At 49.2% G+C, this 15213-nt stretch overlaps 1 protein-coding gene across 1 annotated transcript in view; it reads right to left on the bottom strand.

Annotated features, from left to right (window-relative positions):
- GRIK3 (glutamate ionotropic receptor kainate type subunit 3) overlaps nucleotides 1-15213 on the bottom strand; it is a 123414-nt gene that overhangs the window by 47715 nt on the left and 60486 nt on the right. Inside the window, exons 2-4 of the mRNA XM_075522173.1 lie at nucleotides 7254-7430; nucleotides 5591-5848; nucleotides 4053-4234 (exon numbers count right to left, since the gene is read on the bottom strand). Of these exons, the coding sequence (XP_075378288.1) occupies nucleotides 4053-4234; nucleotides 5591-5848; nucleotides 7254-7430 (617 nt within the window). The remainder of the gene's footprint in view (nucleotides 1-4052; nucleotides 4235-5590; nucleotides 5849-7253; nucleotides 7431-15213) is intronic.

The raw sequence follows: 15213 nt of genomic DNA, 5'->3' as shown, positions 1-15213 counted from the left end.
TGGCATTTCTGGGTGTTGCTGTGTGACAGAAAGCCAGGACACCGGCTGCGGTACACCGCTGTGCTCACGGGTCACACACGGTGCAAAATCTTCCAGGGATGCAGGCTTACTTCTGTCGGCACAACTGGGAGAAAGGGGGTTGCCTTTCCTTTTCAGATACCAAACAACCATCAACCTTGCGTAAACCTGTGCAGAATGACCATAAAGCAGCCTGTTCTCATGGTTACAAGTCTGCATACTGGCTACGAAGCTAAGTAAAAGGCTTTTTATTTCTTACACATGTATTTCTGGTGCTCTGCATCCCCTCCTCTTCAGTACCCGTTCATATAACATGTACCTATAGCTCTTGTCTGTGAGTCCCTCCTTCCTGCGTCCAACAGTCAGATTCTATCACAGTGCCTGGTTTAGAAGTGGGTCGGTGAAAGTATAGGCACAGGGATGGCGAGCAGGAACATCTCCCATCCCTCGGCCCTTGGAGATCATGGCCCGGACCCGAGGGCTCTTGGCCAGCCCAGGCTCTAGGTGTGCCAGCCCTTGCACGAAGGAAGGTTCGTGCAGATTGCTGGGATTTGCATAACTGAGCAGTGGAGAGAACATGCTGTTCTGTGAGGTTTGTCAGAGAATGGCTGCGGGCTGCAGGGACCTCGGCTGGATGACCTTGCCCGGGCCGTACACAACACAAGGGGAACGTGTTTCTGTCTATGAGAAGGGTCACCTTGAAGTTGGTGGCTGGCTAAAGGAAAGAGATACCCATGGTTTTGACTGTGATGCTGGCTCGGTGAGCATGTTTTCTGGAGACAACACATGCAAGAGCACTTTAAATCTCCACCGATGGGAAAGCGACTTCAAGTCCCCCCAGGAAATGTTTGCTTCTTTGGTTTTTGCTAAAATTACTAGGGCAGAATTTAGCTCCAAGGAAGGAAGTGACAGTGTGAAAAGAAGTGAGATGTCAAAAAACAAGGGAAAAGGAAAGGATCTAGATTACAAGCCTAGATATTGTAACTCTAGGGTGTGACTTTATCCCACGTTTTCTGGCCTGGAAGTACCTTTCAGACAGCCAGGCAGCTGTCTCTGTGCGGCAGCGTGCCGTCCCGTCCCCCTCCTCCCTGCCTGGCCTGCAGGGCTGCGTCCTGGCTCTCTCCTGACCTGCACACCCGGGTGCAAAGAGCTGGAGCAGGGAACGATACCTCAGTATGTGAAGCATCAGTTAGATGACATGAAACCAATCGAGAGTAAATAATGACATTCCAGTTCAGATTCTACAGCTGGATCAGCGGTAGATGAAGAGTCCAGACCTACTGCAAGAAGGAAGCCCCAGCTTCCCAGTACTCGCAGCCTGTCTGCAGGATGCATCTGGGTTTGTGGGGAAATGAATAAATGATAAACCTGGTGGATAAGCTACAGGCAATCACCAGGATGAGAATGGGAGCTCCATTAAAGTTAAGACAGGCACATCTGTGCGCTGCGGAGTGCAGCAACTGTTCAGAGACAGCTGCCAAGGAGAACAGAGAAGCTGGGAAGCCAGAGAACAGATGTAAAGCATTAACAAGTGACCAGAAAGGAGCAAGGCCAGAGAAGCTGGGGTAGGATGGGAAGGCCTCGCGAGCAGGCCTAGCTCTGTGGTAGGTTTCTACAATGATTTGTTTGTCCAAGAGGGTAAAATAATGAATGGTTTGATGTCTCGGTCGCTCCAAGGAACCCAGACTGGAGCAGTATGTGGCGATGGCATCTGTACGTCTTTGTGCCAGCTCTTGTGTTGTTATTCATGGATTACTAATCCATGGGGGTTTTTTACTAATCCAGTTTAAAAATACTGCCCAGATTATCAGTGAAGCGCCTTGCTACTTGTGTGCTGTGGGAGCACGTTACCTTAGATAACTGGGAGCAAGCTCTGGGCTGGCTTGATGCTGTGTGCTTAGTCAGAGCTACGTTAGCGAATGTAGGCTATACTTGCTCAAACCGTTTTATGTTACCTAAAGATGAGCAGTTAAAAGCAGTACCAAGTGGTGGAAATTTTAGCGCGAGTCTTGAGAGAACCTTTTCTGCACCCGTCAGTGCTGCGCTGGAGCGGGCAGCGCAGCCGAGAGGCTCCAGGGACCTTGCCTGGTCGGAGCAAACACCAGAGGCCAAACGTCTGCAAAGCTAACTGGTGTAGTTACCAAAATGCTGCAAAAGGCAAATATAGCAATAATATATGCACGTTATTGTTTCCGGGACAAACAGAAAGCTGGGCCATTCTTCCCTGACTTTTTTTGCAGTCCATTTTTTTCCCTGCGTGGTGTTCTCCTCGCACTGCAAAGCGAAAGCAGACTCCCCTCTTCCAGGAGAAGGTTGTGGCTTTACCCAGCTCCTACTGTCGGCGATTGTGCAAAGCGGAGCGTGAGGAGCGCAGTGTGGAGCAGGGATTGGGAAGCCTGTTTTTCTATCCCGTCCTATGGAAAAGAAAAATGCTGTTTCACAAGTGAAGGTGGCACCTCTAGACATGCATTTCTTGATACGGGTAGAAAAGTTAGGAGAAGATGAGGTTTCTGAGCTTCCTAATTCTTCAGTAAATGCGAGTGCCAACAGTGAGAGAGACACGAGGGTCGCGGTATGCACTGCTCAGAGCCTCCCCGGTGTCACACACCTGAACACTGTACAAGTGTTCAGAGAGGTTTGGGTTTGTGTGCCTTCCCAACTCTGAAAATATTTAACAGGTTTTTTCCTGAGTAAAAATATGCTATATAATATTGCTAAGTTGAAATCCACAGCTTTGGGGCCTGAAAAAACCAACACACACACACAAAACCAGCCAGAAGGACTTAGAAAGACTTCTTTCCCCCTAGTCCCCTCTCTCCTCCATCTTCCTCACTCTGCACTCACCGTGATGAGCAGAGCAGATGGCACAATACGCTATAATAAACTGCATAATAAGTGAACAGCACCAAACACAGCCAGCATGTTAAAATAATAGGCAGGAGACAATGAGTCCCTTATATTGCTTTCTTTAATAATCCCTCCCAGGCTTTCTGATTTCTCTGAGCACTTCTCTTCGTTTTGCATCAAGCAGGCTGCAAGAGAAGTCTCTTTCCATGTGCTTGCTTCCTCAGCCCTTCAGGGGATTTCTTTAATCTACGTGGTAGTGTCTTGCTGGGCTGATAGGAGCAACACTTCCCACCGGCTGGTTTTTAGCATTCTTTGTGAGAGCATTTTCCTCTGCCTCATACTGACCCTGAAACCCAAAGGCACTCAGAAATGAGGAGGAGCTGGGGTGAGCAGCAGACCTTGTGGTCTGCGAAGAATGCCAGTGGAGGAACTCGGGGAGAAAGGAGAGAGACCAAATGAATGGAAAATCACTGACATTGGGCTTAAAGTCCAAGAATTGCACATGGTGCTCATGAAGGGACAGAGGACGCCGTCCCTCCCCGGCTGGCCCAGTCCTGGCTGCTCGCAGTGAGACGCAGGACCGCGTGCACAACTCGGAACATAGCTAACCAAACCCAAGCGTCTTATACCCTGCCCTCTATGGGCATGTATTCACAAACCTGGGGGCATGAAGCAGCACAGAAGGGAAAGAAGGTATTTAAAATCGGCAAGCGTGAAAAGCTCCTACAGGGCTAAATGACCAGTGGCAGAAGTGGCCCAGAGCACGGTCCTGCCTGATGCCCTGGCTGAGAGAGAGAAGCCGACGCTGCCCCAGACGGCTGCGGGTGCAGGGCAGAGGGCTGGGGCTCCGCAGCCGCAGACAGAAGCGGGACCACAGCCTGGCTCAGCGCTGCATTTGACACGGACACTTGGCACTTGCTCCTCCTGTAACATTTGTTCGTTCTTACCGACAGTCGTTTTTTGATACTTCCATTTTTTTCAGTGAAAACTACATTTTCTGTAGAAATCCAATAGTATCCTTGAAAAATGTACATGGTGTATCTTTTAGTGTAGCTGTGGATTGTGGACAGAGGGAAAGCTGCAGTCTGCACCCCTATCTGCGGGGCTCTCCCTGCAGTACGGCCACCCCGTACGCGGGGCTCCCTCGGTGGCCACTTTTGCTTCGCCCCCCGTCGCCCCCCGCTCACCTGCTTGAGGATCTGAGCTGCCATCAGGTGGCTGCAGTCGAAGATGATGCGGAATTCCCTGCCCCGCTTCATCTCCTTCAGCAGCGGCCGGGCATCGTCGGTGTCCAACGGGAGCTGGCGGATTTTCAGCCGGATATTGTACCTTGATGGGGCCATGATGAGCTCTTGCAGCCGTATAAGGCCTTCAGGCATTGCACAAAGACAAACCCACAGCGTTACAGGAAAGTCTGCCTTTGCCCTGCAGGCTGGGTATCACAGCAAGTTATTTCTTCCTATATTTTATGGAATGCAATCAAGACTTTCCTCCCTCCCTGAAATGGCCATTGCTAAAGGCATATCAGAGCCAAGGTGTCATGTGTCCATCATTAAAACCAGATATTTCCAGAGCAGTTGTTCTAAGGCAGAATGGCTTTTCCTGGGGTTTTCCTGCTGCCCCTGCATCCGGCTATGGTAGAGCTGGGGTCCCTGCACTAGGTAGGAAGAGGGGAATAGCAGATTGGCCCTAAACTTTGACATCTCTGGGATCACGACATTTTTTCTTAAGCAAATATGCCCTTGCGAAAGGACAGAATGTGATAATCAGCTACACAACACATTAAAATCTGCACTATTTACCATGCACAACAGCAAAAGAAAAAAAATGAATATGCCTTAGATTTATGAATAGCATAGTTCATACTGGTCACTTAATCACAACTCAAAACTTTCTTACTACTTTTAGTGTTAATTTCTTTTTTATGCAGAAGGTACAAAGCCATGCTGGGTGCAGCTGAGCAGGAATTATTGGTGTCTAATGTTGCAAGAAGAAATTCAGCAGATGCCTATTGCAAGGAGGAAAAGAGAGGCGTGTCCCTCTGCATAGTGGCAGAAATACATTAGAATACGCCAGGAAGGGAACATACTGTGACCCACATTTGCAAAACAGGAATGTCAAACTGTGTTCTCATCAGCCCTCCCCTAACGCACGCATTCGGTTTAGTGGAATTAGGTTGGACAGGCTATCCAACGTGTCTTTTGTTTTGGGGTTTTTTTAATCTATAGTGCTGTGCAGTGCTTTGCTTTGTTTAACCATCAACAGCTTGCTTTATGTGAAAAACTTTGTCAGCTATGCTTTACAGAATTAGCCAGAAAACAAAAAACTTTCCAGAACTGCTTTTGCTTCTAGCTGGGAAACTGCACCCTCACTGGCAGCCACGGACCAAGGTCTTTGCTTGTGTAGATGGGCACCGCGGTGCCAAATACAGCCGAGCTGAGCCAGATCACACCAGCGGACAATTAATCCTCCCCTTGACCCTTTGTCAGCTGGGGTGGTGCTGAGGGTTACCCGCTTTCTACGCGCTCTGTGAACGAAAGGCTTCAGAAGGGGTCCCGGGGCCTTCTACAGCGCTCGCCTGAATGCTTGGGAACCGGCGTGTCCGTGCACTGATCCCTGCAGGGGATCATTTGCTCCTAAAAGGCTTCATTAGAAAAGTTCCTAAATGGGACCCACAACAAAAAAATCTCCTGGATTCCTCCTTTAAAGCCCCTCCTTTACCTACCTGTACTGTCATCGTAAACCACAGTGGCTGACCTCCATTTCAAATACTGCACGAGGTCCAGAATGGCATGGCTAAGGGAAGCATAGTCGGGATACAGGTTGACATAGAAAGTGTCCTTGTTATCCAAAGGGTGATGCTTCCATCGAAGCTGTATGTGGGGGACTTCCAGGGCATTGCAGATAGACTGGACGGCATTGGTACAGGAGCCTTGGGAAGGTCCGAATATTGCTACGACCCCCAGAGCGAGCTGGTCACAGGCTGGAAAAGGGGGGAAGGGAAGGGAAGGGAAGGGAAGAATGCTGTCAGTGAAGTACGGGGCACCTCTGCGGGAGGGGTGAGCATCGGGGCAGGGCAGGGCAGCCGCGGGGCACAGACTTCTTCCTGACACGGACCGTGGGGCAGTGGATGGACAGACAAGCTTCTGGGCACTAACAGCAGCATAGGTATTAGGTAATTACAACAGTGAAGAGAGGCAGAGGAGGAATTATGGCAGGTGGGGGTCTGGACCAGTGGTTAGAGGGACAAGGACGTTTCAGGAGGAGGGGATAACGGCTGCGGTGTGTTAGAAATGGCTGAGCCTCCAGAGCTGTGAAAGAAATACCCGGAGGTGATCAGAATTGCCCTGACAAATGCTTTTTTCCATTAATTTGAATAGAATTTTTTTCTGCAAAATAATGCTTTTCATAGCTTTGTTCAAGCTTTCACTGAGAAATTAAAGCAGACCAGCTGCATTCGGGGCTGCATTTTTAGGGGGGAAAAAACGTATAAATGTTTCAGAGGAACAGGAACAGATTATTTCTCAACTGCCTCTGCAGGTCCTTCCCAACTGAACGCTAACGCTTACCACTATCAGCGGGAGCTTTGTGACGGCTACATTTCATGAAAAGATTTTGGGAAAGCCGCTGCTCCCAGCCCGGGAGGGGCACGAACGCAGACAGCAGCTGAGGCACACGGGTCCCCCCAGACACGTACGTGTCCCTGGCGCGGGTCCTGCGCGTTCTGCTCCTCTCCCAACACTCGGTGCAGCCCACCTGGGTGCTCCCAGCAGCCCGGCACAGAGGAGAGCCGGGCAGAGGTCTGAGGAAACCTCCACAACAAAACAATCTTAAAAAGGCACAGGCAGGGTCAGGGAACTCTCCTGTGAGCAGATATCCCCTCTCTCCGGCGGTGCCCCTCGTATAACTGCGAGCTCAGGCAGCAGCTTTCATTTCTCCCCAAACAGAAGCAAACTCAGTAAGCCCTCAGGTCATCAGCCCCACAGCCTTCGCTGCGTACTCCCGTTTCTTCCCTCCCCCTCAGTAATTCAAGTGGGCTGCTGTTACCCGATAATAAAAAATTACAGTCTGTTCGGAAGAGAATTGAATTTCCACACTAGGGATGTTAAAACTGCCAGGGATCCACTAACATAAACAAAGGCATGGCCTACAGACCTTCGCTCAGGATTAGAAGCAAACACTGAAAGGAGTTTTGTGAGGTTTGCAGAGGAAAAAAAGAATAGTTGTTCCCCTTCTATTAAAATGCCTCCGAAGGTCAGCTCCTGGAGGACTTCTAATCTCAATCACTGACTAGAGCAGGACAAAATGAGCTGCTGGGTCTCAAGCCAAACCATGCCTTTTTTAATGAATAAATGGCCACAAAGCTGCTAAGTGTGCTGTGCTCCTACCTTTCTTAGTTGCTTCAAAGCTGTCGTGGAAGTGTATCCTCTGAATGTCGTAGGTTAGTGTTGTGTTGGGCAACAGAGTTCTGTTTCTATTAATAATATTGGCAGAAAATCTGAAGGCTTGCTCCTCAGCACTCATAACCTGGGTATTGGGGCCATCTGCATACTCAAAGATTCCTCCTGCAAGACAAGACAAAACCAGCATTACGCCACATGAAGTTTGATTATTAATCTTATGTAGCAAGGACGAGAAAACTCTTGGACAGAGCTGTGACATTTGCAGGCTGAACAAGGCTTGCTCCCAGGATGTTTCCTGGGCTGAAATAAAGACATGAAAACGTTTGGGTTGCTGTTACATCCTGGTCCGTGGAAGTGGTCGGAGCGCCAGCTTTGCAGGGCAATAAGGGACAAATTTAAAGTCTTGGAATATTTTTATGAGGTAGGTGAGTGGCTTCCCGTAACACTTTAGGACCAGACCTTGGGAAGTGCGGACAGGCTTACTGCTCAGCTGCAGAGGTGCTCCAGGTTTGTGCTCTGAGGAGTTACTGCGGCACGAAGCTGGCACTGCCCTTCCCTCCGTGCCACGCTGGACCCCTCCCTGCCTTGTCCACCCATCTCCAAGTCCTCAGGCAGGAGGCAGGCAGTGCAGCACTGCTGCTTGCTATTTTTAGTGCCATTTTTAGTGCCCTTCTCATCTATTATTGTTCCTCATGTTTAGTTATCCAAGTTCTTAATTCAGACCAGCAGAGACTTCTGAATTTGCCTACCCTACAGCTTATCTGCTCAATAATGCACATCTTGAATGCATGCTTTCCCGTGTTCCAAAGTTGTTAATGCCATTACACCTCCCCAAGGGCAGCAAGCTCATGTCATGGTATCGCTGGGTTTCTTGGCTCTGTATCCGAGAGTCTTATCCTCAGTTCCCCACTGACAGCCGCTCCGAGTGAAGTGACTCAGTGCAGGCGTAAATTATGTAATTGCACGTCCTTGTTGCTGAGATGTAGGCACTGTCCTGTGCCCCTTACAGAGCCACGGAAAGACACATAAACCTTGCTCTATGTTATTAAAAAGTGTACCAAAATAATTAATGGATGAGTGAGATAAGCAAGTGCAATTGGTAACAGATGGTCTCTGGGTTCATTAGCAGAAGGAAAATCTTCCTCTTCAATTTAAGGTAGACCTAAAATGTTTTGTTATAGACAACAGATGTCTACTCAGCCCTCCTAGTTTTCAAGCAACTGCATGAATCCTCCTCCAGGAGCCAGAACACATTATCTATAGTTTTTGTGGCAATTTGGTGTAAGCCAAGAGTGCCACTTTGGCAAGAGCCAAGCTGACGTTTCTGTTGACAGCCGTGCTCTGTGCGTCTTCCCAGGAACGCGACAAAGCCATGGGCTGAGCAAACCGCAGCAGCAGTGCTTGGAGATTTTCACAGCACGGGTGCAAAGGAAGTTGCAGAAGGCCTCTGACTTTTCTGCTCCCCGTGATCGTGGCAAGTCACTTCCCTCCTCCTGCAGACTTTGTGCATCTGTGTCCCCGGTTGTGAGTGTGGTAATTAATTTACATTCATAAACATCCAAAAACGTTTGAGCTGTTCACTGCATGTGTCTGGTAGAAAAAAGTATTACTGATCTCAGTGCTAACTTGGGTAATAGGGGGAAGAATGAAGAAAAAGAGGCTGAATGCTCATTCGGGAGGCCCATTTCAGTCCCATGCGATCTTCAAGCAAGTCACTTATGACCAGGTTTTCAATCTAGAACGCCTAGCAGTGTAGGCAGGAGCCTAGCAAAATTGTCCAAGTGCCTCATTCTCACTGGATCATGCCAAAACATTTGGCTATTGACCGGCGCAAGGACAATTATTCATCCATATCAAAGTTTGCACACGCTGGTAGCTCAGTCTAAGTTTCTCAGGGCAGAGAAAGTTCATACACAATATTACAGCAGAAACAATAAACAAAACTAAAGTGAGCGTGAGATTAATCCCCGTTTTTCTGTTCAAAGCTTTACTGTCCAGAACATTTTAGCAAAGGATTTTTTGTTTTCTAGCACCATCCTGAAGTGATAACTGGGTTCATGTTACATTGATTATCAACTCGCTGACATTAGGCTTTCTCCTAGCCCAGAGCTTTCAGGTCTGCTTTGGAGCATGTCTTATTATGATAGAATATAGAAGGACTGGGTGTGTGGATTATTGGTGTTTGATCCCAAATAAATTCACGTTCCAGACATCCAACTGGATATAATAGGCTTTTTGACACAGAAGAATTTTCTGTGCAGCCACCCAATACCTTGAATTTAGTGCCAGGCAATGAGAAAGCAGACAGGCAGAAGTAATGTATTTCTGGTTATACTGCTGGGTGCTGAATATCTTGGGACAGTGTGAGATCTACTGCAGTTGCTAAGGTGTTGAAGAGCAGCCACCACATGCAACAGCCTGCTCTTCCCTTGGAAGCCCGGGGGACGGAGGGCGTCTGACGGCAGCTCTGCGCTGCAGCCGGGCGTGCTGAGCCCAGCCCCGTCCCTCCGGCAGCGCCTGCCTGCTCCTGGAGATCGCGCGCTGCCGTCCCTCTTGGCTTGCGCGCCTCTCCTTCAGAGATGTTCATTCCGATCATTATTTAAAGAGCCTAATAACCGGCTTGAAACAGCTGATTAATGCATAATCTTCATCATGATTACATAGCATAACTGGCATTAATTTGAAAAGCCAGCTAATTATGAAAATAATTGTTGCAGCTTTTTCATTTGAGCAAAATGGAGAATATCAGCTTGTGCTACTGAGAGAATGAGGGCTGTGACATCAGCTGGCTGATCACTGGGCTGGGGGGGACCCACGCGTCCCCCGCAACCCTCAATGGGAAAGATGAAGCAACACAAAGCTGGGCAATTTGCTGCAAAGTGTTCGGACAAACAAACTTGGTCAGCTCTCCCTGTGCTCCCCAGAGAGGGAGCGCACGCGGGCCTTACGACAGTAACCTCACTGTGACTTCACTCTGATAAAAACACAGAAAGTCAATGGCTATAAAAAGGCAACGACAAAACAGTTTCCACTTTTATATACTACCTATAAACAAGTTTCATCTGAGATAGTAAAACTAGAGGTCCTTTAGTGCTGCTGTCTGTCTCTAAACCATTTCTGCCTCTGCCCTGTTTTTTACGGTATTTCAATGTCTTGGAGATTAATTGATGCTGCTCGCTTGACCTGGTGCTAATGACCTTTTCCCAGTGTTGCCTCTGTCTGTTCAGGTCCCAGCTTCCCCTTCCTTCTTTCTTGACCTCCCGTAGCTTTGCAGACAGATCAAACGCGGCTCTGCTGAGGTCTGTCACGATTCGCAACGTCCTCCTGATGTTCATGAGAGCGTTCGCTGCCAAATGTATCCAGGAAGGGACCGTGCTGTTTCCTTCACCGGTCAATACAGCCCACAGACTCCCTACTGCAACGCCATGTGTTGCACAACACGCACTGAGGTTTAACAACTTCAGGTTGCGTTTGTTTGCATATATGTTTCTCCCTGAAAACCTTTTTATGCCACGTTTGTACGGCCTTTAGTGCAATGGGATCCAGGTCTGGCAATCGGCCGTGTAGGAGATGCCTCAGCACCAACTGTCGATATCTTCTCAGGCGGGACAGGATCAAACGCTATCAACTGTTATCACTTACTTTTACGTATTTTTTGAGGGAGCCATCCATTTTACATCTGACTTCTTGGATTTTAAATATCAATTACCAGGCAGGTTAAATAATTATTCGGTTGTCTTTTACCTTTAAAGCAGGCTAATTGGTCTCCAGAGAATGTCAACCAGCAAATGAGAAAGTACACTAATTGGAATCAACTTCCCGTCTTATTATTTTATATTATTTTATGTGATGACCACTGACGTTGCTGCTGAGGTGGGCAGGTTTAAAAACTCAAAATGAGAATCCAAAGCAAACGCCTGAAACTCTTATTTTAGATCTAGACCAGAAGAGCAATAGTAGGGCCAGGCCGCGGGAGGGAGGCTGGCACTGCACGTGAAGGGAGGTTTAGCTGCAAAACACAGAGGATCTCACTCTAACTGAGTAGCAGAAAATTAGCCTCTCTGTTCAGGGTAAAATCTGGATCCCACGAAACACCCGAAATCCCGCTGATGTCAATCAGAACAGGCCCAAGTCTGTCTGCATCAAGCAAAGACATGTTGCACTCCCCCATCTCCAGGTGACGATGCTGGAAGACCTTTGGAATGGCCCCAGGAGGGAGCCAGAAAGAAGCCTGGGCGATGGGCTGGGGATCCTTTCCCAGTGCTTTAGCTTATCCTGAGCTCTGGCTGCGCCGGCTGAATGCAGTTGGAGTTATTTTTAGCTTTGTTGAAAGCTAAGTCAAGAAAGTCCAAGTTTTAGGTTTTCACTTTCTCCCCTCTTCCCCTTTTTAAGAAAACAAACAGCTTCATTCTCAGAAAGAGAATTCCAACAGCCCTTAGTGTGTGGTGTGATCTCTTATCTTTTACTCCTCATAAAATCACTGAGTTACTTAGCTTTGAAGAACAACTATTTCTGATAACACTTTTCTCTCCCCCGCTGACAGTGTTGTTAACACATTTAGACAGCTTTCTGACAGTCTCTTTCCATGTGACATCCTGGAAGAAATACTTGTTTTGAAATAGCTCTTACTGAGGATGGAGCCAGCCTGAGCTCCTCCAGGGACGCGAGAGCTCCTGCCTCCGTCTCACAGACCTCTCCTGCCCCAAGATCTGTATTTTATGTATTTTTTCTCTGACGTCACAAAATGTCTTTCTTGTCGAACAGCGGGGCTGGCTGTGGCAAGGCAGTTTGTCCTCTTCTGATGGGCTCTGGTTTGGGGACGGTATTAGCAAACGGGCCGGTCAGGACCAGTGCGCATCATCTGGTGCCTCTTCCTCCAGGATGCCGCTCGGCGGGTCCCCGAGGCAGGAGGACGGGAGAGCCCTTCCTCACAAGACGTGTCTGCCCTGGGAAGGCTTTGAGAACTGACGCTTCTGCTTAGCTGACCAGTCCAGTGGAGAGAATTTCACCATCATGGTCCAGGTCCCTCCAGGACTGGCATTTATACTGATAAAGAGAAAGGAAATAACACTGGCGGGAAGTGAAAGAAATTTCTCAGGAGCACGAGGTTGTGCACTGGGAATGGAGCTAAAACTCCCAGAGACTGCCATCAGCGTGGGACTGTTCCAGCCTCAAATGCAGTAATACTGAATGCAGGGAAAGCAGCAAAATCCAGAAGGCAATAAATATCACCTAAAGAAAAGGAAAAGCAATGACAGATTTGTTCACAAGAAGTCTCTCCTTGCACTTTCCCCCAAGGAGCTGCTACTATAAAATGCTCCACAAGTAAACCCAGCTTCAGCTGGAGCTGGTCCCTCGTTCAGCCAGGCGTTGAGTGGAGCCCCTGCGTCTGCTGTCGATGCCAGCTGGTGTTCTCCAAACAGAAACAAAGTCATCCTGTAAACTGATGAGCGAGGAATGCAGTGCCGGGAAGATGTTGGGGGCTCCCACCCTTCAGCACCTATTTGGTCGAGAGCCCTTTTTCCCACCCGGGAAGTCCTCGCACCCCGGAGACGCGCAGCGGAGCCCTCTGCCCGATCCTCCCCGGGCTCCCATCGGACTGCACAGGTCCGACTGCAGCAGCCCGGGATGTACTCCCTGCGACGGGACCGTGGATGGGCTCAATGCAAAGGCAGTAAACAGAACTTGCAAACTGATTGAAACAAACCTTCTGGGAAGGAGCTGAAGATAATTTCTTAGGTCCGTCAATGGGTTTCTGATTTTGACAGAACAACGGAGCGGCAGGATCTGGGTTCCTGTCCCCTTAAACTGCTGCTGATCATGCATCAGCCCTGTCACTTCGGTGTGGCACTGCTTAATGTGATGCAGCACAGCCACGTATCCAAAGCAATTTCAGGCTTCATAAACATGCATCACGCAAGAGAGACCCTGTGCAGGAATCTGCTGCTGCTGCTGCTCAGAGGCCCAAGCTGTCCCTGCCCAAGGAGGTTGCTCTCTCTCTGGATGCTAATTGCTAAAAACCTAGGAGGAGGATCTGACTCTGAATGCAGGAAGAGGATTAACCCCAGAGCCGGTGTGTCTGGATTGCTTACACTCACACGCTGCCTGTATTCATTACACATCTTTTGTAAGAATTAAAAAGGAATCGGGTCTGTCCCCGAGCAGACAAACGTTAACTCCCCTGGCAGTTTCTCTGGCTCTCAGGTCCAGGGTGTTTCCAGCTGTATGTTCTGAGGGCCGCAGGGTTCACTCTGCCTCCGCGGACCGGCGAAGGCCATGACGTACCTGCCCAGCTGGCAGCTTCCCCCGTGCCCACAATACCCGAGAGCGAGATGGAGCCAAGCGGGTGCTCAGCGCAGCCCCTCCGCGCTCTGTCTGCCCGCTCCAATAGCATGGCTGGGGGGTTCATGAATGCCCCGGCTTACGTTGCTGGATTTGCTCCCTAACAGCCTTCAGCAGAGGCAGGACGTGGGGCAGGAAAGACAGCTCTCGCTCTGCCTTGAACCCCGCAGTGAGCTCAGAGGAGGGACAGACACAGGAGAACCGCTGGTCCCCGAGGTGGCCGGGAGCTCCCCGTCCCCCCAACACACTCAAAAGCAAACGTGAAAATTCAGATTTCTGACCCTAACGACAGCCCCAAGGCACCGGCAGCCTCCGCCGGCACTGCCGCCCAGCCGCCGCCGTGCCACTTCAGCACGGGGCCGACTGTCGGAGGGGGACGCTCCGGCTCGCAGCTGCCTGCCCGCAGCCTGGCTCCCCAGCGCTGCTCGCCTCGCCGGGGCTGTCCCGGGGACCCCACGGCGGCTGACGGGAGGAGCTGGCAAACCGAGTAACGCTCCCAGGACTTCAGATTCCACCACGTTTTGCAGCATAATGAACGGCCAGGTACTTGCTAAGTAATGCCAAGAAAATGAGTTCAAGCAGAAAATCAGATAGCAAAACGCGCGTGTCCTGTAAGGAGGGATTTTCCCGCCTGCCGGGACGGAAAGCCTGTCACAGCAGGTTGATCCGTTCCCAGGAGACGGGGCCTCCCTCGTTCTCGTTTTGATATTGAATATGCAAAATCCTATTTCACTTGCACTGTATTAGGTACTTCGTGTCGCAGGGGGTGACATTCTCTCCTATGTATAAGCCGTTTAACGGATGAGCAGTCAAGTGGCAAAGAAATACATTATTAATGTTTCTGGTTAAATTAACTGATTAAAAACACTGTAGCTAAAATGTATGTATCAGCACTTTACTCGCGCTAAATGAGAAATTAATGGAATATGGCGGCTTGTTTTTTTAATGAAAAGTAGATAGGCATGGTCTGGAAAGGTATGCCACCTCTAACAGAAATTACCCGTTTGGTCCGTGGGCCGCGCGGGTTTGGTTTGTTTAGCACAGGCGTTTGCACCCTCGTCGGCGTGAGCGGGCGCAGGCACGGCTCATCGCCGCGGGGCTGGGGCAAGGCTGGGCCCGCGTGCACGGGCTGCAGCTTCTAGAAACAAACTTCTCCTCGTTTGCAACTCCTACTCGCTTGGCCTAATTGGCAATGTTTCCTCTGCCATTTCTTTGAACAAGCTGTTCTGGTGTTGCGTGTTTTACATCTGAGAAGGAAAATTTACCACAGCAGCAGTGCGTAACCCCGACCAAGGGAGCAGATCAAAGCGCTAATCTGAGATCAAAGGCCTTCAGCAGTGCTCCAGCAGAAATAAATTAAGTTAGCAACAGATTTTTTAATGATATTTACATTTTTAATTTGCATAATACATGATTAAAATGAAATGGGCATTTTTATTTTTTAAGCAGGCTCAATTAATTAAAAAAAAAAAGCAGCATCATAATCTCCTAGGAATAGATTCCCATCAAGATAAGGGCAATGAAAATGCCAAGAGACTTTTCATTTACCCAATATACAGCTCACAGCATAACGCAGATCTCCACAAGTGAGGAGGGAGCTGCA

Source organism: Mycteria americana, chromosome 21 (assembly GCF_035582795.1).
Source record: "Mycteria americana isolate JAX WOST 10 ecotype Jacksonville Zoo and Gardens chromosome 21, USCA_MyAme_1.0, whole genome shotgun sequence".
NCBI classification, from domain to species: Eukaryota; Metazoa; Chordata; class Aves; order Ciconiiformes; family Ciconiidae; genus Mycteria; species Mycteria americana.
This window is presented reverse-complemented; position numbering and strand designations above follow the sequence as displayed.